Consider the following 27,259-nt stretch of genomic DNA (forward strand, 5'->3'; position numbering starts at 1 on the left):
TAAACATTCTAAGATTTAAATGCTTTGTTAAGATTATATTTTAGAAGATCTCATGAGCTTTTCTTTGGTCGAAAGATCTGGAACTATCCGCACATAACGAAAGCTACTGAAGAAAGGAAAACAGTTTTTATTTTTTATTGGCAGCAGGTTAAAGATTTGGGGGCCTCGTTTATATTAAGTTACCCCTGTAAATGCTTGATAAAGTACCCTGGAGTTAAGTATGTTTTCTTTATACCAGAGCAGCTGAAATCACTTTTGGACATAAAATGGATCTCCATAGTTTCTGGTTCGACCACTAAGCAAAATTAATATAGGTAGGATATTTTTGTATCATGTAACAGCATTACGTTTTAACTTTATTCCTTTTGTATTTCTCCTTACATTTCTTTTTCTTCCCCTTATTATTGTGGTCTGATTTAGAGAATATTTTAAATTGAATTTCTTACTACATTTTTATTATAACTAGCTACTCTGAGTTGCTTTAAACAAGTGTTGTTACATGTGAATCATGTTGCAAATATTATAAATAAAGAATTACAAAAAATATATATTTTGTTTCAGAAAATGTTTTGAAAATCAGGAACTCTATGCCTTTGTGCTTTGTTTTCTGTATTATCCGACTTGTTTACTTATCAGACAATGGGTCGGTCCCATTTATATTGACAATCGAAACTGTACTATACAGAATTCTGCACTGTGCAGTTACACAAAATTCCCCCAGCAGTAAACAGTTATGTGCTTTCTATTTGGTATTTATTATTTGGTTCTTGCTTCCATCCATCCTTCAAATTCTGAGGAATGCACAGCCCACCAGCAGATAGTAGCCAAAATCATTATAGTAAATAGTGTAACAGCCCTGTTTACAAAGGCGTGCTAGCATTTTTAGCTCGCACTAACCGCGTACATGCCCATAATATTCCTATGGGCATCTACACAGTTAGCATGCGAGCTAGTGCGCCTTTGCAAACAGGGCCCTAAGACATTATTTTAGAGATATATCCAGTTTTACCAAAATGTTTTCCTTTATTATATCTGAAATACAATTAGTAAATACTTTCAATAAAAACATAATTTAATGAAACATAACAACACTCCATGAAGTCAATAACAAAGGACATATATATATATATTTTTTTTTTTACCTGTAAGCAAGTGCTAAAGCCCAAGCACTTGCAGCACAGTAAAGGCTGTCTTGAACCTTAGCCTTTTTAGAATCACCAACGGTATGTGTGGGGAAAAGGCCAGTAGTTGGACTTTGGTAGTTCAGTATCGTAATCTTAACTAAAAGAAAAACAAAAACAATGCATTAAAATACTTCTCTATTTTTCAGACATAGGCACACGTTCCTAAATTACCTTCTGTGATATACTAATTCCTGACATCAACCAAGTGTAGGTCAGAAAAACATGCAACAAATGTTTTCCATTAGAGCTCCTCCACCCCCTCCCCACTTCCTTTACTGCTTCTTCAGTATTAGTATTCATATCATCATCCACTGGCAGAGCGAATGCTCTGATGAGACTATAAACAACCTCACGTCAGTCATCCCAATAGCTTGTATATGCTTAGCAGTGCATGGTTTGTCTAATCATTTTGAGACTTATTTTATTTTATACCATTTTCATTAAATCTCCATCCTCCTTCAACAAATCCAAGAATAGGTTCTCACTAGTCCAAGAAAGCAATCTTGGAAACCAGGTAGAAATGCTTCTTACATATTCAATTCATTGTTAGACAAAATTCACTCTTCTTGTAAACCTCTTCTGGCACACAGATACTGTAACTCGCTCAAGTTGGCACCATGCACCTCCACAAACTAGTCAGACAGCGCAATCTTAACCCTTTCAGGATTACGATCACGACAAATTAATAGTCTATGAAAGAACCACTATTTTAACCATACTTGGAACTCAAATTACCTGTTAATATAAAATGGGCCCAATATTCAAACAGGTTTATACATTTCGAAGTGGCTGCTAAACATATAAAAACTCTATCCATGAATTTTCAGTAGCACTATATATAACTGTGTCACTGAAAATTCTTACAGACTGCCCTGACAATATTCAGAGAATGCCAAGGCAGAGCCAAGGTGGAAAGTGGATATTTAATCTTTATATTTATTAGTATTTGATATACCACTCCATCTGAAACAGTGGTCGGAGTGGTGTACAATCAATAAAAACAGGAAATAGGAAAAGAAATACCATTCAGTAACAGAAAAACATAACCACATGTATACTCAGCACAATCATAGTTTGATTACAGATAAGAGAAATCTTAAGAGTTCTGTCAAATCTATGTATAGTTTGTGATATTCTGCCGCTATTCATATATGTTTAGGCTAGAAAAATGGCTGTTCTCAATTCATCTGTATAACTATACGAATAGCAGTTCAATGCCATCGGCTATCCATATAGCAGGGCGCTCACCACTGTATAAGTATTCAGTGCTTCTGCTTCTACAGATAAAGGCACTGAATATCTCTATATATAAAAGGCACCACCAACGTTCTAAATGAAGCCTCCAGCCAGAAATGTGAAGGGGGAGAGATATCCGGTTTCCCCATGAGTGTCTGCCCCGCCCTTGCTCTCTCTGTAACACCAACAGTGAAGGAAAACACAGCAAAACACGAAATCAAATCGCTCTCTCTGTAACAGTGAAGGACTCAGAGGGGGGAGGGGAGAGAGGGCAGAAGCCCTCACTATCTCTGTAACACAAACACAGCACAGCAGGAAACTTAACACCGAAGGACTCGACTCCCAGGGGGGAGGGGACAGAGAGAACAAACAGCACAGGGGAAGGGAGAGAGGGCAGAGGGAAGGGACACACACACTCCCACATGCACACAGAAGAAAACCTTGCTAGCCCCCATTTCATTTGCATCAGAAACGGGGCTTTTTTACTAGTACATAAAGAAAATATATGTAAAATATTTCAATGCTGTAGCTGGAATTAAAAAAAAAACCCACTAATTGTTGTTTTTAAATATTGGCCCATAACAACTTAGTTTAATAAATTTAACTCATAAATAAATAAATAGTTAACATTTTTGCTTTATGCATTAAAACCGAGACATCTGAGCTCCATAATTACTATTTCTAAAGCTTCTCCAAACTGCAAACCACCCTGTGCCACTGCTAGATACACTGGGAACCAGCGTGATCCCAACTAGCAGATGCTACCAAGTGTTCCAGAGTACTGCCTCAATACCACTACACTTCACCAACGGGATCTTTGTGGCACTGGGAAATTATCCTGCTTGCATACTCCTTAAAACTAGACTTGGAACACCACAACTGGTCATCACAAAAACATGGAAAAATAGATTTAACAGTATGTTTTGTAAACAGAACAATCAAATTCTTTTACTACAAGATTAACATGCAGTTAAAACACAACTTGCTAAGGATTTTCTCCCATTCTTTATCTATGAGAAAAAACCTTAATGAACCAGGCCTTACAATATTTTTCCAGAAATTCAGCAGGACTGCATCACTATGGCTAGACAAAAAAGTACATGCTGTATTCAAACAAATGATAATTGCTTTATTTAAGTCTGAGTAACTCCACAACTTCATTTAAAACTTTTTCACAACTTGTTTATAGAAATTAAATTTAATAAAGTTGTTATTTTCAAAAATGTTGGCACTATTAACAGTCAGCAGTACTCTTCCAAAGAATCCTGGTCATTTGACAATAACTTTGCTAAAAGGCTTCAGATGAATTATCAATATAAAAAAAAAAAATAGAGAGCCAAGATGGCGGCGACACAGGACGGCTGAGAAGTGCTTTTCCTAAAATATTAAAACGTATACTTTTCTGCTAAAGAGCATGCCGAAGAGGAAGGGTAAGCCTCGGGGTCCTCCTCTACTGAAGCTGGAACCCTCCTCTTCGGGTTAAATGTCCATCTCAGCCTACTTTTCAACCCCGATTTTGGGCGGTTCCATTACCGGGGCGAGGAAAAGCCCCAGTCAGAAGAGCGAATTTTCGCTTAGCCCGGCAGGGCCAGCTACCCCTCCCCTCCCACGACCAGACGAGAAAACGTTACCGAGTACACTAAATAAGGAGCACTTGAAGGGGAGGCGTACCTCGTCTCAGGAAGCAGTCGATGGAAAATCTGCCAAAGACATGAATCGGCTTTCAGGGGAAGGAAGCCAGCAACATTCAATAATGGCGTCGAGAGAGGCAACGGGGGAAGTTTTAGTGGTTAGTTATTCTCAAGAGAAAATTTCCTTGTGTGCCTCGGCTATCAAACCAGTAGAGAAACCAAAGGAGACATCGCTGGAATCTATATGGAATGCCCTTGAAACCCTGAATAAGGTATGCTCGTCTTTTGTATCGGTTTCATTAACTAATTCTATGCAAGTAAGAGAAATCAATTGAAAAATTTTCCGCTACACAAACTCAATTGGAAACGGACATGGTGAAAGTTCACAAGAACCAAGCTCAATTCAAGGGTGATAGATTATTGTTACATCGTAAAATAGAAAATTTAGAGAACATTACAAGAAATTTGAATTTACGACTACTTAATTTCCCATATTCAAGATACATTGCTCCAAAGGAGATGTTCCATAAGTTTTTGAGGGAGAACTATAAATATTCAGATCAAACATTTCCACCAGTGCAGAAGATATATTATTTAAATACAAAATTTAAACAACAAGGGAATTGTGAACAGCAGTTAGATCAAGAACAGCAGCAAGAAAGATCGATGGATATATCAGATATTTCTACATTTTTGGATAACTCTAAAGAGGAAATTAAAATAAGAGCAACGCTTTTGGTGACTTTTGTATTTTCACAGGATAAAGAAGCCTTATTAAGGCTCTATTTTCAAAAAGTTCACCCTGAATTCTTGGGAGAAAAAGTGTCAATTTTTCCAGACATTTCTAAATGGACTCAACAAAGTAGGAAAAAATTCCTGGAGTTGAAACAAGAGACTTTAGTACTAAATGCCCGCATCCAATTACGTTTTCCATGTAAATGTACTTTGATTTTTAAAGACAAAAAATATGTGTTCTTTGAACCTCTTCAATTGCGTAGTTTCTTAAATGTGCAGGGTAGCACGGGTAATGGTCCAAATGATTAGCTGACCAATTATATAGGCGTTAACCTGTATCTTTATTTGTGATTTTGTTTTATCCAACTTCCTTTGGAAATAATCTTGGACTCTCCCATTATTAGTGGACTGCTTAATCAATAAGTAAAATTTTCCTTTGATGTTTTTCTTAGAATATATATATAAGTTGTTGATATTGATGTATTCTTTCAAAGATTATAATGTCTTTGTCTTTAATTGAAACTATGACAACTACCAAATCCCTCATTTGTAGTAATTTAAATGTTTGTCTATACCAAATAATTTTGCCATATATTCCAAATGCCCTTGTAAGAATTGAATAATGGCCAGTCTCTACTGGCTTAAATGGCAAGTGTGAAGCCAGTTCAATCCAAGTTGTGTTTTCTGCTCCTCAGTAGACGAGCTGAAAAATGGTCTGCGGTAGTGCAGACATGTGTTTTGCGCACGCGCAGAATCATTTTTCAGCGCACCTGTAAAAAAAACAAAAACCTTTTTTAAAATTTTTGTCGAAAATTGCCGCGTGTCGGTTTTGGGTCTGATGCCTTACCACCAGCCATTGATCTAACGGTAACGTCTCACATGGTAACCGGGCGGAAATGACCTGCGTGCGTCCGAAAATACAAATTATTTTTCAGACGCGCACCAAAAATGAAATTACCGCAAGAGCCACGTGGTAGTTGGGTGGTAACTCCATTCTGGCATGCGTAGACGCTTAAGCAGCTTAGTAAAAGGGACCCTAAGAATGCTACAGAAGCTGCATTCACAGTTCCCTCCCCTGATTGGAGATTGGGAGTGTGGAAAGGAATAGAGCTCAGTGCTTCAGGGAGACACCTGTTGACTAGATTAAGCACAATAATTACAGGATTCAGGAAGGATGCATGGTCCCAGGCTCAAACCATCACTACAATAAGGGATAAAAAACATAATCTTTCACCAGTACTTTTTAATATTTTCACTGCACCACTACTAAGAATTATTCAGGAATTTGGGATGAGGATGTACTGTTATGCAGACAATATTTTAATACCTTAGGAAATTGGAAGACTGGAAATCCAAATGGCAGATGAAATCTAATGTGGACAAATGCAAAGTGATGCACATTGGGAAGAACAATCCAAATCATGGTTACCTGAAGCTAGGGTCCACCTTGGGAGTCAGCACCCAAGAAAAAGATCTAGGTGTCATTATAGATAATACGCTGAAATCTTCTGCCCAGTGTGTGGCGGCGGCCAAAAAAGCAAACAGGATGCTAGTAATTATTAGGGAAGGGATGGTAAATAATACTGAGAATACTATAATGCCTTTGTATCACTCAATGGTGCTACCTAGCCTAAAGTATTGCAATCAGTTCTGGTCACTGTATTTAGTAGTCAAAATCAAAAATGTTCAAAGAGCAAACAAAATGATAAAGGAAATGCAACTTCTCTCATAAGGAAAGGCTAAACAGGTTAGGGCTCTTCAGCTTGGAAAAGAGACTGAGGGAAGATATGATTGAGGTCTACAAAATCTTGGGCTGTGTAGAACGAGTTGAAGTGATTAGATTTTTTACTCTTTCAAAATGTGCAAAGACTAGGGGACACTCAATGATGTTACATGGAAATCCTTTTAAAACAGGAGGAAATATTTTCTCACTCAGGGGTCCTTTTACAAAGCTGCGGTAAAATGTGGCCTGCAGTAGTGTGGGCACATCTTTTGGGCACGCGCTAGGCCACGTTTTACCGAGGCTGGGAAAAAGGTCATTTTTAATGGGTCAGGAAATAGGAATGCGCAAAAATTAAAACTAGCATGCACCTATTTGGGGCCTGAGCCCATACCACCAGCCAATGACTTAATGGTAAGGGCTCAAGTGCTACCCACACGGTAACCATGCAACGCACACCAACATGGCCACGCTGCCAAATACCACCAGGAATACCCCCCATGGTAGAAAATAGAAAAATATTTTCTACTGTCGGATTTGGCGTGCGCCAAACTCGGAATTACCGCCCAGAATGTCTTACATTTAGCAGGTATTATACGTTCACCAGTTTCCCGCTCCCAAATTTGACACAGAGATGCACCTCTGAAGCACTGTGCATTATACTTTTTGATTACAGAACTACATATTATGTTTATAACCTAGATCTGGAATGGTAATTAATAAATGCAATTAAGGTGCTACACACTTCTGTAAAATAGGCTTGTACAATGAATCCCATTGGCACAAAAATGTACAAGCTCTGGAACTCTTTGCCAGAGGATGTAGTAACAGTGGTTCGCGTATCTGGGTTTAAAAAAGGTTTGGACAAGTTTCTGGAGGAAAAGACCATAGTGTGCTATTAAGACAGAGGGAAGCCACTGGTTGAACTGGGATTGGTAGCATGAAATGTTGCTACTGCCTGGGTTTCTGACAAGTACTTGTGACCTGTTTTGGCCACTGCTGGAAACAGTATACTGAGCTAGGTGGACCACTGGTCTGACGCAGTATGGCTAATCTTATGTTCTTATGATTTAAATGTGTTTGTATATATGCATATTTACACAATACATATGTATACTAACTCTGGCCCAACTCCACCCAGGGGAAGGCCTATTGCACAGATAACATAAAAGTAAGCACAATCTTGCAGTATGCCTATTAGAACATTTTCACATGTAAAATATGCTTTACATGTGGGAAATGCTTTATAAAACTTACCCCCAATGTGGGTATTTCAGTCACCCAGGAAAAAGCACCAAGGGCCTCCAAGATTGTTAAAAGTTATATTTTTGAACAATAGTTTAAATTTGTTTTTTTTGACTAGTGCTTTGGATAGTTATTTGTCCTTACTGTTGGAATTTTCCTGTTTTTGCCTGTTGTAAACCGCACTGAATCCTTTTGGAATAATAGCAGTATAGAAACCTTCATTAGTACAGTATAGTACTGTAATAAGATTGGGTGAACATCAAACCTTTAATGAAGGACTCGATATGGGCTGTGTTTCAGCGGAAGCCTGCATCAGGGGGTCAGACTTAAATGCAAAGTGCCTTAAATAGGGCAATCGCAACACAAACTTTTAGTCACTTCTATTGAGTAGCTCACAATCTTGAGGACAAGAGAGCCTCCACCATTGTTCAATCGCAATACTTACAGGACAGACAGGATACTAACCAAGGTACAGAAGGCTGGGTTCAGTTTTAAGGAAAATATTACAAAAAATACAGAGGAAAATCCAAGGTAGCTGTGAACAAAGGCTTATGCTACCCTAGGTGAACAGAAAGTAATTCTATGTGAGAGGAGCTCCAGGAAACTGACAGAAAACAATAGTAGTGATAATAAATCATACCAACATCAGTACACAGGATCAATGCACAGTAGCAAATATTTGTAAACACCTAGAAATATTATCTACATTTGCTTTTAGATGCAAATTATTACCTCATATTTTATTGTCAGCTGGCATGTAATAGATTTCTATTCTATTAAGTTACTCAAAATGTCAAATGTGCCCTTTAGTAACATGCAGAAAAGAGTGGAAGTAAATCAGCAACACCTATTTTTAATGTTCCATATTTCTACATTTTTGAAATAGATGGTTTTGAATGATTTTACAACTACCACCACCAAATAAATGACGATTAATCAAGTTGTGCATTCCAAGCCCGAGGCAAAGACACCAAAATGAAGGTGAAGAGCACTCTGTCAAGTGAATACTCTGTTTCAGGCAATAAAATAGCAAAGATAAAAGAAATCATAACTTTTAATGATTTTTTTCAACTCGTGCCTCAAGGGACTTCTATTTTATCACATAAACCAGAATTTAAGTACTGATCTTGCTAATCTGGCTGTAAATTCTTAATTTATTTACTTGATACCTACCTGTTTTTTCACTATCCCACTATATGCTAGATTTACAAAGTGCTTTTGTCAATAAAACAAATAGTTTGTAGAGCAGGTCTTAAAAAAAAATTATTTACAGGTTTATATTATCTGTATTGCACATCTATCCCAAAGGGCAATACAGTGCTTTTTCCTCCTTGAATACTTTTACCCATTTGTTACACAGTAATGCAGTGAAAATATCATCTAATAATGTGCATGCTGACTGCTACCAATTAGTTCTACAAAGAGCCGTGCACTATGCCAGACAACTGATTATTCAACATACAGATGAGTCTTCAAGTTGCGGGATCTAGGGGAGAGCTATTATTTCTTTGGTACCTATTATAAAATAATATCCTTATGCAAGTACCAAATCACAAATGATGTATAGGCATAGCCACTTGCGTGACTCTTTCTTGGCAAACTATTGGACATTGCCTTCCCCAGACAAATTAGCTTCCCCCCTCCCCAGCTATAAGGCTGAATACTCATTTACTGACCGAAGGTGTGCAGTAGGCAACTGCACCTCAAGGCTTGTAGATTACAAAATTATTTGCTGTACATTTGGATGGTTGGCTGAGCTTCTGGATGACTGGAGTGCATGGTCTACTTCAAACCTATTTTCACATCATGGTAAACTTCAACAATGAATAATAATAAAAGCCAGTTTTCTATACACCCTTTTTCTTCTATTGCCCCTCCCTTTATTATCTAACAGGATCTACTCCTTAAGCAGTCTCCTCTGAAGACAGGCATGAGCAAAACAAACTGCTTTTATTACTATTTATCCAATGTAAAAATGCATTCATACCATGACAAAATTATGCCAAATGTCACCTTGGTAGGCTTTCCCTGAGCAATCTGAAGTCAGATAAGAATGGGAAAAAGGACTTAATCTGGCTCCTTGAGGAAAGGCACAAAGGGAGGCAGGCCTTGATGAGGTCCATCAGGTTACACAGAGCTGGATTAAGGCATGGGCAAACTAGGCACATGATTAGGGCCCAAATGTTTGGGGGGGGGGGGGGGCGGGGGATATCAGATATGCTCAGGCTCGGAGATAAGATTGCTATCTTGATTTTTTTCTTAGGTTTCTACAGATTTCTACAATTACCTTGCTCAAAGTCAAAAGCATGGCTAAAATATATGGATATTTTTCAGAGTTTTAGCCCACTATATTTCTCCAATCCTCCCACCTTCCAGTGCAGAAGCTGTGGTAGGATCCAGCCAATGGGAATGCTGCTCGAGTCACAAAAAGGAGGGACTGAGCTGGGGATGTTCTTGTGCAGGTCAAGTGCTGTGGGAAAGACAGAGCTCTGAACAGCGCCTTGGTGAGAGGCAGTGGGAGCAGTTAGTGTCCTGGGGGGGGGGGAGGAGTATTGAGAAGGAACAGAAATTTAAAATGCATGGGGTAAGCGTGAAGGGATTGCTGCTGTAGGCTGAGTTTAAAAGAGCTAACAACAAATGCAAGAACTTTACATGAGGTTGACAGACCTAGTAGGGGGTGGGTGCTGGGTGGCACCGACTATATGAGAAGTAGGACAGCACCAGAAGAGCAAGACTGAAAATATATATGTACGTATGTGTCTACGGCTGGAGAGAGTACATGTCTAAGTCTATTTTTCTGTGTCCCTACTGGGGACAGTCTCAGAATCCCCTTTGAAATATTTGAGCTGGAGTGGAGAAGGTCATGGGTACAAATGTATATGTGTACATTCTAAGAGAAGGGAGGTTTCAGCCTGGGGAACTTACCAACTGTTACCTGGGCAAAATCCTGTGAAAACAACCCTAATACTGCCTTCAATCTGTATATATCCTTTCATAAGTACATAAGTATTGCCATACTGAAACAGACCAAAGGTCCATCAAGCCCAGCATCCTGTTTCCAACAGTGACCAATCTAGGTCACAAATACCTGGCAAGGTCCCAAAAAGTACAAAACATTTTATGCTACTTATCCCAGAAATAGTGGATTTTCCCCAAGTCCAATTTAATAATGATCTATGGACTTTTCCTTTAGGAAGATGTCCAAACCTTCTTTAAACTCTGCTAAACCAACTGCCTTTACCACATTCTCTGGCAACAAATTCCAGAGTTCAATTACACTTTGAGTAAAGAAACATTTTCTCCAATTTGTTTTAAATTTACTACTTTGTAACTTCATTGCATGCCCCCTAGGTCCTAGTATTTTTGGAAAGAGTAAACAGACGCTTCACGTCTACCCATTCCACTCCACTCATTATTTTATAGTTCGCTATCATATCTTCCCTCAGCCATCTTTTCTCCAAGCTGAAGAGCCCTAGCCGCTTTAGCCTTCCCTCATAGGGAAGTTGTCCCATCCCCTTTATCATTTTCATCGCCCTTCTCTGCACCTTTTCTAATTCCACTATATCTTTTTTGAGATGTGGCGACCAGAATTAAACACAACATTCGAGGTGCAGTCGCACCATGGAGTGAAGCAAAAGAATTATAACGTCCTCATTTTTGTTTTCCATTCCTTTCCTAATAACACCTAACGTTCTATTTGTTTTCTTAGCTGCAACAGCATACTGAGCAGAAGGTTTCAACGTATCATCAACGACGACACCTAGATCCTTTTCTTGGTCTCCTAACATGGAACCTTGCATGATGTAGCTATAATTCGGGTTCCTCTTTCCCACATGCATCACTTTGCACTTGCTCACATTAAACATCATCTGCCATTTAGACGCCCAGTCTCGTAAGGTCCTCTTGTAATTTTTCACAATCCTCTTACGATTTAACGACTTTGAATAACTTTGTGTTGTCAGCAAATTTAACTACCTCACTAGTTACTCCCATCTCTAGGTCATTTATAAATATGTTAAAAAGCAGCGGTCCCAGCACAGAGCCCTGGGGAACCCCACTAGCTACCCTTGTCCATTGAGAACACTGACCATTTAACCCTACTCTCTGTTTTCTATCTTTTAACCAGTTTTTAATCCACAATAGGACACTACCTCCTATCCCACGACTCTCCAATTTCCTCTGGAGTCTCATGAGGTACTTTGGTCAAATGCCTTCTGAAAATCCAGATACACAATATCAACTGGCTCACCTTTATCCACATGTTTGTTCACCCCTTCAAAGAAATGTAATAGATTGGTGAGGCAAGATGTCCCTTCACTAAATCCATGTTGGCTTTGTCTCATTAATCCATGCTTTTGAATATGCTCTGTAATTTTGTTTTTTTATAATAGTCTCTACCATTTTGCCTGGGACCGACGTCAGACTCACCAGTCTATAATTTCCCCGATTTCCTCTGGAACCTTTTTTTAAAAATTGGTGTTACATTGGCCACCCTCCAATTTTCCATTATTATTGTGTTGTCCAGTTTGTTTGCGTCCCTAATTTCATTTAACATTTCTACATCTGTCTGTTCATCCTGGCCAGGCAGACGGTAGTGTATCATTTTGCTTCTTTCATTTGTGACAAGAGGATTGTGAAAATTGCAAGAAGACCTTACAAGATGGGAGACTGGGCATCCAAATGGCAGATGGCTTTTAATATGAGCAACTGCAAAGTGATGAATGTAGGAAAGAAGAACCCAGAGCTATAGCTATACAATGGAAGGTTCAATATTAGGAGTCACCACCCAGGAAAAGGATCTAAGTCATTGTTGATGATATGCTGAAACCTTCTGCTCAGTGTGTGTAGCGGTATGGTGCTATAGCACACAATATTGTGTGCAATTCTGGTCACCACATCAAAAATAAATAAATAAATAGCGAAATTAGAAAAGGTACAGAGAAGGACGATGAAAATAAGGGGATGGGATGACTTCCTTATGAGGAAACCCTAAAGAGGTTAATGCTAGTCAGCACTGAGAAGAGATGGCTGAGGGGAGATATGATAGGGATCTATAAAATACTGAGAGAAGTGGAACAGGTAGACATGAATCACTAATTTACTCTTTCCATGAAGCTACTACGTGAAGGGGCATAATTGAACGAAAACGTCTATCTCCATGGGCGTTTATCTCCGAGAACGGGTCCGTGAAGGAGCGGACCGAACCGTATTTTCTAAAAAAATAGACGTCCATGTTTTATTCGACAATTTGTGAGCTGGGCGTTTTTGTTTTTCAGTGATAATGGAAAATGAAAGCGCCCAGCTCAAAAACGAATAAATCCAAGGCATTTGTTCGTGGGAGGGGCCAGGAGTCGTAGTGCACTGGTCCCCCTAACATGCCAGGACACCAACCGGCCACCCTAGGGGGCACTTTTACAAAAACAAAAAAAAAGGTAAAAGAGCTCCCAGGTGCATAGCACCCTTCCCTTGTGTGTTGAGCCCCCCAAATCCCCCTCAAAACCCACTGCCCACAAGTCTACACCATTACTATAGCCCTAAGGGGTGAAGGGGGGCACCTACATGTGGGTACAGTGGGTTTGGGGGGTTGGACGACTAATAAGCATTAAGCAGCACAATTGTAACAGGTAGGGGGGGATGGGCCTGGGTCCACCTGCCTGAAGTCCACTGCACCCCCTAACAACTGCTCCAGGGACCTGCATACTGCTGCCAGGGAGGTGGGTATGACATTTGAGGGTGAAAATAAAAGTTGTGAAACATCATTTTTTGTGGTGGGAGGGGGTTAGTGACCACTGGGGGAGTCAGGGGAGGTCATCCCCGATTCCCTCTGGTGGTAATCTGGTCATTTAGGGCACTTTTTGGGGCCTTATTCGTGAAGAAACAGGGTCCAGGAAAAGTGCCCTAAATTCTAGTTACAAACGCATACTTTTTTTCCATTATCGGCGAAAGGCGCCCATCTCTCCTCGGCCGATAACCACGCCCCAGTTCCACCTTCGCCACGCCTCCGACATGCCCCCGTCAACTTTGTACGCTTCCGCGATGGAGTGCAGTTGAAAACGTCCAAAATCGGCTTTCCATTATACCGATTTATTCGTTTTTGTGAGATAAACGTCTATCTCCCGATTTGGGTCGAAATCTAGGCGTTTTTCTCTTTCAATTATAAGGTGGATAGTGAATTTAAAACAAATCAGAGAAAATATTTCTTCAGTCAATTAAGCTCTGAAATTTGTTGCCAGAGAATGTGGTAAAAGCAGTTAGCTTTGCAGGGCTTAAAAAAAAACAAGCAAACTTTGGACAAGTTCTTAAAACAAAGTCCACAAGTCATTATTAAGATGGATTTGTGAAATCCTATTGCTTACTCCTGGGAAAGCAGGATAAAATCTGTTTCTCTTTTGGGGATCTTGCCAGGTACTTGTGACCTGGATTGACCACTGTTGGAAACAGGATACTGGGCCGGATGGACCTTCAGTCTGTCCCAGTATGGTGATGCTTATGTACTTAAGAAAAGTTTTTCACATGTAAAATTTTGTAAAGTTTATACCTCAGACACACATAAATCTCATTCTTTTTGTCTTGTTTCTATCCACTGAAATCTGTGCTGCAGGTCCCAAAAAGCACCAGAATAGGCTTGTCCAAAATTCAGGACTGGTCTATGATCACCCTGTTGGAACTGGGTAACTTGACAGTTCTCCAGTTCTAAACGCCAAGCCATTCCATTCAAAGAACATGCCTGCCTAGTCTCCATGCTCAGAATCAAAGACAACAAACAGCTACTACAGGGGACCCACTGCTACAGAGTCACAGTGAGAGTAATCATTTTATTAAACACTTTTTTTTATGTAAATACATAATATTGCTGATTTTTTTAAAAAAGCAATTATTTTTAATTGAATATTTTCAAGTTTCTAATATAAATTTAAAACATTCTTATTCCTGTAATGTATGAAATCTTATTTTACTTGATGCAGTATAATTAAAGAGAATTAAGCACAGAGCTGGAGTACTGACAAGTTTTAACATAGCAATTTGTTTTAAACAGAGATTACTTTCAACAAGGAGATTCTTAAATTTGCATGAAAACACTTTTTTTTTTTTTTTTAATTGTCTATTACCTATTAGACCAGTTTGAGCTGTTCGGCCATGAATCAGGACTTTTGTTGAACAGTTGATCACAAATTGACATAACCTTATTATGAATAGATTGTGCATTGACTAACAAAAAATGTGAACTGGGCTAGAACTTGCTGAATCTTGTTCACATCCAGGATAGTTGGGTTAAGGCAGTTTCAGTCTGAAATACAAGTCCCAGAAGGCACTGCAGGCAAGGAGCCAGAGGGTGAGATGAAGAACCCGGACTGGACTCCTAGCTGCAATCAGGGAAGACATGGGTGTAAGCTGGCAGGTTGTGTAGAGTGGCTGCCACTAGGCGGAAAGAGAGTTAGGAAACCCTGTGTGCAGGAGTTCATCATTGGTCTCATTAGTCTAATGCTTAACACAGCTGGTATGGGTTTGGGGAAGCTAATGGAAGAAGAATGATGGGTTGTGGTAGCTGAAGCCAGGGATTAATTAGGCAGGTGGGAAGGAGTCTCAGCAGTTCAGGAGAGAGAAGCAGAAGGAGGGAAGCAGTTGCAGGCTGAAAACCCTTGGGCAGGGAGGTCCCTAAAGTATTTGCAGGCTGAAAACCCTTGGGCAGGAGGTCCCTAAAGTACTGAAGCAGGCTGAAATTCCTTGGGTAGAGGGAGTCCCTAAAGTACTGAACTCTCCTGAAGGTAAAGAGGATAGAAGGTAGAAACTGCTGCTTGGTGACTGAACTGTGATGATGAACTGAAAGAACTGTTTGTCATGGGAATTGAACTACTGTTTATTGTGCACTGGATAAAGATCCCAGACTGGAGCTGACTGTAAGCCTGTATTGAATCCTGGTATGTGCTGATAGCCTGCTACTTAAAGGGGACTGTTGGCCACACACTTTCAGGTGGCTTATCTGTGCTTAAGATTGAAGGTGAATGCTGCTGTTGGAACTGTGCATTAGAAACCCACATGGAATAAAAGTCCTTAAGGTTGAAGATACTGGTGGACATCTATTTCTTAATTGTACAGGGAGCCTGTGGCTGGAGGAGATTGTTCTATCCTTGGCTACACAAGAAAGGTACCTAGTTACAATCTATAGAAAATGTGACAAGGGAAGAGGAGGAAATGACTTCACTCTTGGTGACAACCGCATGTTGAGCTAGCTATATATATATATATATATATATATATATATATATACACACACACTTTTTTTCTTTTTTTCTTTTTTATTTAACACCAAGTGCTCCTGTTGATGTAGGCTTAACACATGTACTCATTTTTTTTCCTTTTGTGTAATTTTCTAGCTAAGATTTTGTTAAACATTTGCATTTCTTATGAAACTCATAATTACAGAATAACATTTTGAGAGTAGCAAATTCAACCATTTAGAAGTATGATGACAACAAGGAAGCTGGAAGCTTATGTATACAGTTAAGAGCAGTGTAAATGAAAATACTCGAGCTGAACAAGCGAAAGGTGAGGACAATATAGCACCTGTAGATTCAGCACATACAGGAGACTATAGCCTCCGAAGCGGAGAAGTAGCTGTTTCAGGTCAGCAGGGAGAGGTGATGCAGCTGTTATTAAATACTATTAAATAAAAAAAATTAAACTTATCTTTGTTGTCTGGCAACTTTATTTTTCTAACTGTCTTGCTCTCTTAGGTTTCTACTTTCCTCTTTCCCGACTATTTTCTTTCGTCCTATCTTTACTTCCTCCCCTATATCCATTCCTGCATTGATCTTTCACTTTCAGCTTTCTCTCATGTATTTTTGTTTCTCTATTCACTCAGATTTCACCTCTCCTTCTCATCAATGAATCTGCAAATCCCCCCATTTTTTTCTTACTGTATCTACCTATAGTTTTGCTATCTCCCTATCTGCCATCCCATTCCCCATCTCTCTCTCCTTCCCCAGCCTCATACTAACTCTTCCTGTCCCCCACATCCAGCATTTCATTTTTTCCAGTTCCCCTATCTGCCATCCCATTCCCCATCTCTCGTTCCTTCCCCAGCCTCTTACTAACTCTTCCTGCCCCCCATATGCAGCATTTCACTTTCTTTTCTCCAATTCCCCCATAGTCCAGCACATCCTCTTCTCCCAGCTCTGTGTCCACTCCAGCATCTTACCTCCTCTTCTCTATCCCTGTGGATTTCTAGCATCTCCTCTTCCCTTCCCTACTCACTCAGGTATTCAAAAACCTCCCCCTCTTCCTTTCTGTTGCTACTGCTGCCTCTACCCTACCTCCACTGGGACTGAGAGCAGAGATAAACTACACATGGAGCCTTTGAGCACCAGCGCATGATCAAGGATGCCATGCCCCAACCCTTACAATGCAAACTTCCTATTGGAGTGGACAGAATGCAACTGGTCTTCAGTGTATACCTCTGCTCGTAAGCCCTATGCCACACCAATTCTCATCACTTTTAGTGCTGGCATACTGCCATCCTGTGCACCAGCACCACCATGGAACTGTGCTGCCCCAGAGAAATGCCTACTCTGCCCTGTAACAGAGTCAGCCCTGGTTATGATCTAAAAGTGACAATGTGGAAAATAAATGTTAGTAGGATAAATTGAGACCTATGGATTTAGCTGGTTGACAGAAATTATTATTTTTTAGAAGTCACTGCTGTGAGTAAAATGAAGCCTGCAAAAATAACTTTTTATAAAACTGATCACCATATATGCAAACAAAAATAAAGTATATAGTGCCATTTCACATACATTTCTCCACTGTAGGATCTAGAATTATATATTATAGCTCTCAATTTTCAAACATATATGGCAGTATTTTATCTTGGAAATGTGCGAGTATGGTTTATTTAGTTTAATATAATGTAGATTTCCTAGGATGCATATTTTCACTCTTAAAGTCACCTTTCTGTCTATGGAAACAAAACGCATCTTGGCAAGAGCAAAGCTGTATTACTCAGAAAGCATCGATAAGATAGAGTAGAAATATTTTGCAATATAAAACAAACCATTATCACAATATTTAGAACAGTGAAATTCTTGTTGAAACCAAGTGTTAATGTAATAGCTATAAAATCTGTCTTCTACTCAATTTGTTTGTAGAAAAAAATTCCTCTAATTTAAATCCCTCCTCCCTCAAAAAAATTATGAATATTTAATCTGACATCTTGCTTGTTACATTACCTGTGTACTACAGAGGCTCATTTTCTAAGCACATAGACTTGCAAAGTTACATAGGTTACTATAGGGCTCATTTTCAAAAAACATCCATAAAGGGAAAGGGAAAGGGACTTGATATACCGCCTTTATGAGGTTTTTGCAACTACATACAAAGCGGTTAACATATATTCAGGTACTTATTTTGTACCAGGGGCAATGGAGGCCATTTGGATGGATTTCTTCTCAAAACGTACAAATTGGTGTTTTCAAAATATATTTTGCAGACATCTATGCATCTCGTCTGCAGTGTGTTCAAATCACAAAGGGGCATGTCGATGGCGGGATTAGGGCATGCCAAACACTTGGACGTTTTACAGCCATAATGGAACAAAACCAAAATGTCTAGGGCAAAAACTTCAACCTATTGGTCTAGACCTGTTTTTCTAACAAATAAGACACAAAAAGGTGCCCTAAATGATCAGATGACCACTGGAGGGAATAAGGGATGACCTCCCCCTACTACCCCAGTGGTCACTGACCCTCCTTCCACCTCCTAAAAATGTGATTAAAATCATTACTTACTAGCTCCATGCCAGCCTCAGATGTAATACTCAGGTCCATTACAGCAGCATGCAGGTCCCTGGAGTAGTCTAATGGTGGGTGCAGTGCACTGTAGACAAAAGGACCCAGGCCCATACCTCCCCCTACCTGTTACACTTGTGGTGGAAACTGGGAGCCCGCCAAAACTCATCAGAAACCCACTGTACTCACATACAGGTGCCCCCTTCACCCATACGGGCTATTGTAGTGGTGTACAGTTGGGGGTACAGGGTTTTGGGTAGAATTTGAGGGGCTCAACAGACAAGATAAGGAAGCAATGGTGAGATGTGTACCAGGAAACATTTATATGAAGTTCACAGCAGTGACCCCTAGGGTGCCCCATTGCTCTCCTGGGGTGTCTGGGGGACCAGTCTGCTAAAAATGCTGGCCTCTCCTACATCCCCATAGTTTGATTTTGTGCATTTTTAACTTGTGCAGTTTTTTCAGGAAATGGCTGAAAAAGATAAACACAGAAAGCACAAAACCTTGTTCAAAACAGTATTTTCAAATAAAAAAAAAAAGATGTTTCTTTTTTCAGAAATGGGTACATTTCCTATTTGAATTTTGTACATTTAGCGTAAAACCTCCAAAGTCCGACATAGACACACTATCAAAAATGCCCTTCTATGTAACTTTGTAAGTCTATGTGCTATGAAAATGAGCACCATAATGTACTAAATATGGAAAAGTTTACACTTTTTTTTTTTTACATAATATCTTAAACTTCGTTTACCTTACCTATTTTATAGTACCGATCCAGTTTGTCCCAAAGGCTTTCATTATCTGGTCGTGGAAGATTGATGCTCTTAAGCGGTTCATAAACTGAGCCTATTAAAAAAAAAAAGCAAGAATCATAAAGAGAAACCAACACAAAACTATTGCAGTTATTTTTCATTTTCAACGACCAACCATACATTTTAATTAAACAATGTCACTTTCTTAAAACAGATTTTCACCAAGCATATTATTTTAATTTGTTTTTCATAATATGGTTCATCAATAAATCTGTGGGCATTTAGGTCAACAACCAGTGCACAGACTTCCTAGAGCAAAGTGTCAGAATGACGGAGAGCAAGGGGCATAATATACTGCTCTGCCATGGACATGTTTTCAGTATTGCAAATGCCTACGACTAGGTGCAGAAATGAACATTGGTGCCAAACTGCAATAGCTCTCTGAATTAGATATTTAGGGGCCCTTTTACCAACCGGTGGTAAAAGGGGCCTTGTGGTGACGTTGGTGCACAGGATTTGTAGCTCACTGAGGCCCCATTTTACCACAGCCAGTAAAAGGCTTTAAAAAAAAAAAAAAAAAAAAAAAAAAAGGAAATGGCTGTGCGGCAAGTTAAACACTTGCCACGCAGCCACTTCCTGGGGGAGCCCTTACCGCCTGCTATTTAGGTGGCGGTAGGGGCTCCGGTGGTAACTGGGCAGAGCATGGCAGTCACGCCTCCTGTGCTAGAAAATACAAAAGTATTTTCTAGCACCCTATCACCGCACGCCAGAACTACCATCAGACTCCTGAGCGATCCCAGCAGTAGGGCCAGTTAAAACATCCTTTTTATGAGTACACAAAATTTTATTCTCAAGATACAACTCATGCTTACTACAATTTAAGGGGTCCTTTTACTAAGCTGCAGGAAAAAGGGCACTGTGGTAATGGCAGGGGCCAATTTTCCCGCACGCCAGGGCCCTTTTTTACCGCAGCCGGTAAAATGCCCCCCCCAAAACAGCCAAGGTAACTTTTACTGCGTAGCAATGCGGCGGGGATCACTTTTTGCCACCCATTGAGATGGCGGTAAGGGCTCCTGCGGTAACCGGGCAGCATGTGGAGATGCCCGGTTACCGCTGCGCTAGAAAAAAATAAAAAATTTCCAGAGTGCAAGAAATAGTGCATGCTCGACATGGAACTACCACTAGCGGCTATGTTGGGCCGGTAATAGTTCAGATTTAGTGTGCGGTAAGCCCACTTTGGGCTTAATCACCGCTTTGTAAAAGAACCCCTTAGCTTTTACAATTAATCTAGTCTGCTAGCAGAGTGATATTTAAGATTGTCAGCTGGGTCAAGGCTCTCCTGTATCAAGCAAGCTCTGATCAGAGTGCTGTATTACTTAGCAACTTTATCACAGCATTGCCTTCATGGCAGACTATGAGCAACTAGGGAGCAGCTGCCATGTCCACAGACAGACTAAACATTATTTCAGCTGAACTATAAAAAAATATATATACAGAAGTTTAACAGTTATTAAATATTTTAGTACATGACTGATTTTCAGTTAAAGCTTTCAAGCTAAATTTATGCTGCTTGTCTAATATTTAAAGGATGGAATAGAATGAGGCCAGCCTATATCTTTCAGATAATGTGACACCCTACACCCAGTCATGGACCTTAAAAATATCAGCATGAACGGACTTCAAAAAGAGTAAAAATTAAGGACCCTGTTTACAAAAGCATGCAAGTGTTTTTAGCATGCGCTAACCGTGTAGACACTGACAAGAATATTATGGGCATCAATTGGTTAGCGTGCACTAAAAACGCTAGCATGACTTTGTAAACGGGCCTAGGTTGCACTTGCCTTGGCTTTTGGATTTGTGTTGGAGGGCAGGGGAAAGAAGAAGAGAAGGAGCTAATTTTATTTTTCTTTATATGGTTATCAACTTTTATTCTTCATTTTACTGTTTATCCCACTGGTTTGGGATTGTACCTTAAATTTCAACATAATGTTATAGGAAAATACTAAATGTTTTAAATAAATACATGATATTCTTTTTTTCTTTTTAAAGTCCATTTTTAATAAAGAGCAGACACAAAACAAAACCTCCACTTCTCTGTCTTTGATGACTTAAATTATGAATACAAACGATTATGACTCAATTCTACAAATGGCACTGATAAAAATTAGTGCTAATTGCTATTCTATAAATGGCGCTCAGAGTTAGGCGTCATTTATAAAATAGCATTTGATGCTGGGATCTGCACCCAATTCTGGGCGCAAGGATTTATACCAATTGAAACCTAGTGTACATTGTCACGGTTCTCCCTTGTTCTGTAACAATGTGCTCAAATTCCAGGAATGCTCCTGATCCCATGCCCCTCCCATGGTTACATCCCTTTTCTGATCCCCACATAAAATAAAGATGCACATGTAAATTTAAATTAATGCCACTTAGCACCAATAATTGATTATTAGCACCCAAAACGTATTTGTCTTGTGCATGCAATTTTGAGCGCCACATACAGAATTAGGGTACAACTGCTCAGATAACATTACAAGAAAGCCTCCAAAAAAAAGTAGCCAAATGAAAAAAAAAGTCTCAGATTTACTACTACTAATTTCTATAAGTAGTAGTAGTAGTAAATCAGAGACTTTTTTTAGGACCCTGTAGGCGCGCAAATATTTTAGTGCACGGTAAAAATTAGCGTGCGCCAACGCTAGAGACACCCACAGAAACATAATGGATGTCTCTATCATTAGCGTGCTGTAATGTTTAGTGCATCTGCAAAGTGGCTTAGTAAACAGGGCCCTAAGACTAATAATCTTATTATTATTTATAGCCAATAATGTGATGAATATTTTAAGTCAGTTCAGCTGTAGGCAAGGACCTCTGTACCTTGATAATATATGAGAAAGAATGAACACTAATAATCAAAATATAACCTGAAGATATAATCAAATTTGTTCTAAATATAACAAGTAGAAAATTTTAAAAAATAATTAAAAAAAAAAGATCATCAGAATGTGGTGGTGGTGTTCTTAAATTTAGATAAAAGTTTTGATTATAATACTGCTTTAAACTGAGATGCAAGAGTTGTTAGACATCTCCTTTACTAGCCACGAAATTAAAACCAAACTATTGTATACTTTTCACACCACATCTAATTTTGTCAGATGGTTTTATAAATTTATGATGTTTGCATACTATTTCACTAATTGTCAAAGGTAGATGGACCCAAAAGACCAAAACCATATTGTAATTCAATGTAGTCTAAATCCATCAATAAGATTTTAATTAGATAAGTGACTTCTGAATTAATTATGCAAGGTAATTTACATGGTCTTTAAGACTGTGTTGGAAGAAATATATAGAATCCAAGGACAATTTCCTTCTTTAAATAAGTTAGCATTTAACTTCCAAAGAGACAATTTTGTTTCTAACCCAGAACTTAATTAAAGTCAAAATTCTGCCACCAATATTAAATAGAGCAGAAAATAAGTTTAAAATAAACTATAAAATGTTGAAGAAACAGAGAACATGATGGCAGAAGAAGACCAGAAGGCATATCTAATGCTGTCAATATATGTCTGGTTTTGAAAAGATTTCCCATATTCGAAACATATATGGGTCCTTTTACTAAGGTGCACTAACGATTTGCATGCACTAAATGCTAAGAACACCAAAGGTATAAAATGGATTTCTTAGCATTTAATGGGCCCCTTTTACCAAGCTGCAGCAAAAGGGGGCCTGCACTGGTGTCGGCGCATTTTTGATGTGTGCAGAGGCCCCCTTTACTGCAGCTGGTAAAAGGGTAGTCTTTCTTTTCCGCAGGAAATGGCTATGTGACAAGTAGAGCACTTGCCACGCGACCATTTCAGGTGATGGTAAGGGTTCCCATGCTAACTCGACAGTAACTGGGCAGTGAGCGGCACTGCCTGATTACCGCCAAGTACACCCCGGCGCTACAAAAATAAATATATTTTTGAAGCACCAGATATGATGGTGCACTGGGGGTGGGAAGTACCACTGGGCTGCTGTGGTAGCCCGGCAGTACTTCCTGTTTAGCAAGCGGTAAGCCCGCGTTGGGCTTACTGCCACTTTGTAAAAGGGGCCCTAAGTGTGCTAATCAATAGTGCACCTTAGTAAAAGGACCCCATAAAGCACAAAAGGCACACAAACCACACACTGTGGTGATCTTGGAACATTGCTAATTTGAAAATTAGTAATATGAGAAAATAATCCATAAGGAAAGCTTTGTAGATAAAAATGTATTTAATTTGATATTCCATAAGAAAAGCTTTGTAAATAAAAATGTATTTAATTTGACATTTTAAAGGTCCTGCGGGCCTAAATACTCCCACAGTATCTTCATATGGACAGCAGCCAAAGGTCAACTGAATATAACACATACCCTGTTTCCCCGAAAGTAAGACATCCCCCAAAAATAAGACCTAGTAGAGGTTTTCCTGAATTGGTAGATATAAGGCCTCCCCCGAAAGTAAGACCTAGCAAATTTTTGTTTGAAAGCAGGGCCGCTGAGAGCAGGACAAGGCCGCCCCCGGGCTGCCCCCCCCCCCCCCACCCGAGGTCGCCAGGCCCCCCTCCACCCACCCTCCGTCGCTCCCGGAACTAACCTTAAACGCCTCTTTTCACCTTCGCAGCAAGCAGCAGCAGGGCAGACCTCTCCTTCCTTCCGTGCCCTGCCCTCGGGGATGTTACGTCAGGTGAGGACGGGACACGGAAGGAAGGAGTGGCCTGCCCTTCTGCTGCTTGCTGCGAAGGTGAAAGGAGGCGTTTAAGGTTAGTTCCGGGAGCGACGGAGGGCGGGCGGGCCAACCCCGATCCAACCCTGATGTTTCCCTGAAAAATAAGACAGCCCCTGAAAATAAGACCTAGCGCATTTTGGGGGGCAAAAATTAATATAAGACAGTGTCTTATTTTCAGGGAAACACGGTAGTTGAAAGCCAATAATTTCAATGAAAATCAGCTTTTACTCTTAAACATCTAAAGGCTTATACGCAATATTTAAAGCCCATTACACCTACAGGGTGTATTTCAACCTACGGGGTAATTTTACTAAATGGTTGCCACGTGGCAACCTGGAACTAACATTAGCCCAATGTGACCTCCGGTGGTAGTTCCACCTTAGGCTCACGCCATTTCAAGCGCAATGATTTTACCATGGTGCTAACCCAGTGACGATTGGGCAGTGTTGCACGCTGCCAGGTTACCATGGGAGCCCATACCGTCACCTTAATGGGTGGTGGCAAGTGCTCCCCGCCGCATGGCTATGTGGTAACAGTAATCTTACCGCATGGCCATATTTTTAAGGGGCTATTTATGTGCTGCGGTAAAAAGGGTCTTGGTGAGTGGGAAAAACAGCTACCACAGGGCCCATTTTCCCAAAGCTTGGTTAAAGGACCCCTACGTTAAAAGATGAGTTAATTAGGTTCAAATATTCCTCTTTAAAATGATCGAGATGCTGGGCTCACAGCAGTAACACCATGACAAATTTCATTGGGATGCTTCTATGTCCTACTACTACTTAACATTTCTATACTTCATACTTCCCCTAAAAAGTATGAAACAATACATCACGACAGGTTTTCCCTTTTCTCAATGTGAACTACTATTAAAGATGTCTCGGGGATATATTTTTGAGTTTGAAACAATGAAATAATCATCAATTTCTAATTCTTAAGCAGCAGATATCTTCCTGTTTCGTTTTTCCCACAAAAACATATAAAAGGTAAAAACAGAATATAAACCAACACAACTACAACTGGTACATTAGGTGAGAAACTGCAAATTCCAGAGAACCAGGAAATAACTCCATGGAACACTCAGAGCAGAAGCCATCTCTAACAAGATGCCATGCACTAGACATGCCTCATGCTTCCATACTTTTCCTTCACACACAAATTTTTCCAAAAAATAAAAAGGGCAGAGGAAAATATTCAGAATCAATTTTCACTCTCTTATTATTCTGTAGTATTTCCAGAGTGGTGTATATCACTGAATTTAGACCAACGGGACTGTAGTTCTCACTTTTATGGGATGGGGTTACTTCTACTATCCTAGTCGATCGAGATCCCTCGAGTTTCTAAAGTAAATATAAGCAGAACTATAAAAGGGATAGTCAGAACTTTCCAGCAATGATCTCAACATTTTTATCAAAAAAAACTCTGGGATAAAGGAAGAAGGCAATAAGAATTTTCAATGTGTTTGAATATCCCTTGTTGCACTCTCAGGTCCATCACAATACTGTGAAAACTATTTGGCACCACAAAGACACTGCCTCGATCAAGATGTCCCTCCAAAGTCAGAAGCTGCAGATTAAGAAAGGTTATTGCGATTCTTTAAAAGAACTACAGAGGCCTCCAACTGAGACTAGGGAACATGTTGACTGTTCAATTACTTCAATATTATGCCAGAAACATTGCTTACATGGAAGGGTGGCAAGAAGGTAGTCACTGCTGAAGAAAAGCTGTACAATATGCCACACAGCATTAAAAAAAACAAAAAAAACACTTAGGGGATGCTGCACCAGGGGTGTGCATTCAGTTCATTAGTGCACCTTAAAACATTTAATTGTGCTAAATTGATTTAATGAACATTAAATTGACTTCTAGGCTTATTTTCAAAGCACTTAGACTTCATAAGGGCCCTGTTTACTAAGGTGCGCTAGCATTTTTAGCGCGTGCTAAAAAATTAGCGCACACTAACGCTAGAGACACCCATAGGAATATATGGGCGTCTCTAACATTATCACATGCTAAAAACACTATCGCACCTACAGCCGAACAACAAACGAACATCTACGCTTCCGAAAGCTACTGAAAACATACCTCTTCAAACAAGCCTATCCAAACGACCCAACTTAACTTATGATCCTAATCCACACCACTAACATTAAACATGCCTCAATCCTTCCACCACATTTCCTCCTCTTGTCCTTCTCAATACAATTGTATTATCTTTGTGATACTTTTTACCCACACATTGTATTACATCTATGATACTCTGTACCCGTACTTTGTGTTATCTCTGTGATCCTTTGTATCCATACATTGTAAGCTGCACTGAATCTGCTATTGAGCGGGAAAGAGCGGGGTATAAACTATAAATAAATAAATAAAATAAAAACAGGGCCCTAAGTTCCATATAACCTATGGAACTTTCTAAGTCTAAGTGCTTTGAAGATGAGCCTCTTAGTGCACCTTAATTAGTTGGTTAACACACCTTGAATCAATTTAAGTGTGCACTGAAAATTCCCTATTAAAACAAATGTGTGAAACTAATCAAAACACACATACACAAAAACTGGAAATGTTCATATAAAAAAATTTAAAGCAACTGAAATTGTTGCCTGTGCACATTCCTACACTGCCCACATAAAGGAAACAGTTTTGTGGTCTGATGAGACCAAAGTGATATTTTTTGGTCTCAATGTGAAGCAATATGTGCTGCAGAAAACAAGGTCATCCGTAAAATGTTGCATGCTGGCTGCACCATTAAGCAATGGGTATGATAACAGCAGCAAAGTCGGAAAAGTTCGTGAAAGTCGAGGAAAAGATGGATGAAGAACAGGCAGATGCTGGAGGAAAACTTGTTCCAGTCAGCCACAGACATGGGACTGAGAAGCTACACCTTTCAGCATAAAGCCAAAGCAACAATCCAGCAGTTCAGCAAGTAGAAAGCAAAACCCAAATTGAATGCAATAGAAAATCTGTAGCATGACTCGAAGACTGTAGTCCATAGAATATTGTCCCTTGCTAACCAGAAAGAGTTTGAGCCATTCTGCCAAAAAGAATGGGCAAAATCTGTACTACCATAGGTGCAAAGTTAGCAGACACTTACAAACATTCCACAGCTGTTACTGATGCAAAAGAGGTAGCTATCAAATACCGAGTCAAGGGGTGGGAAGATTTATGCCATCAAGACTTAGCTTTTTTTTAAACTTAATCTCTCTATATAAAAAGCAACACCA

At 39.6% G+C, this 27,259-nt stretch overlaps 1 protein-coding gene across 3 annotated transcripts in view; it reads right to left on the reverse strand.

Moving 5' to 3' along the window:
- PHKB (phosphorylase kinase regulatory subunit beta) overlaps positions 1-27,259 on the reverse strand; it is a 435,362-nt gene that overhangs the window by 361,070 nt on the left and 47,033 nt on the right. For all 3 annotated transcript variants that reach the window (XM_030204379.1, XM_030204381.1, XM_030204382.1), the window contains 2 exons: positions 19,292-19,381; positions 1,143-1,281 (listed from right to left, as the gene is read on the reverse strand). In XM_030204379.1, coding sequence (XP_030060239.1) covers positions 1,143-1,281; positions 19,292-19,381 — 229 coding nt within the window. The remainder of the gene's footprint in view (positions 1-1,142; positions 1,282-19,291; positions 19,382-27,259) is intronic.

Source organism: Microcaecilia unicolor, chromosome 5 (assembly GCF_901765095.1).
Source record: "Microcaecilia unicolor chromosome 5, aMicUni1.1, whole genome shotgun sequence".
In the NCBI taxonomy this organism is placed as follows: domain Eukaryota; kingdom Metazoa; phylum Chordata; class Amphibia; order Gymnophiona; family Siphonopidae; genus Microcaecilia; species Microcaecilia unicolor.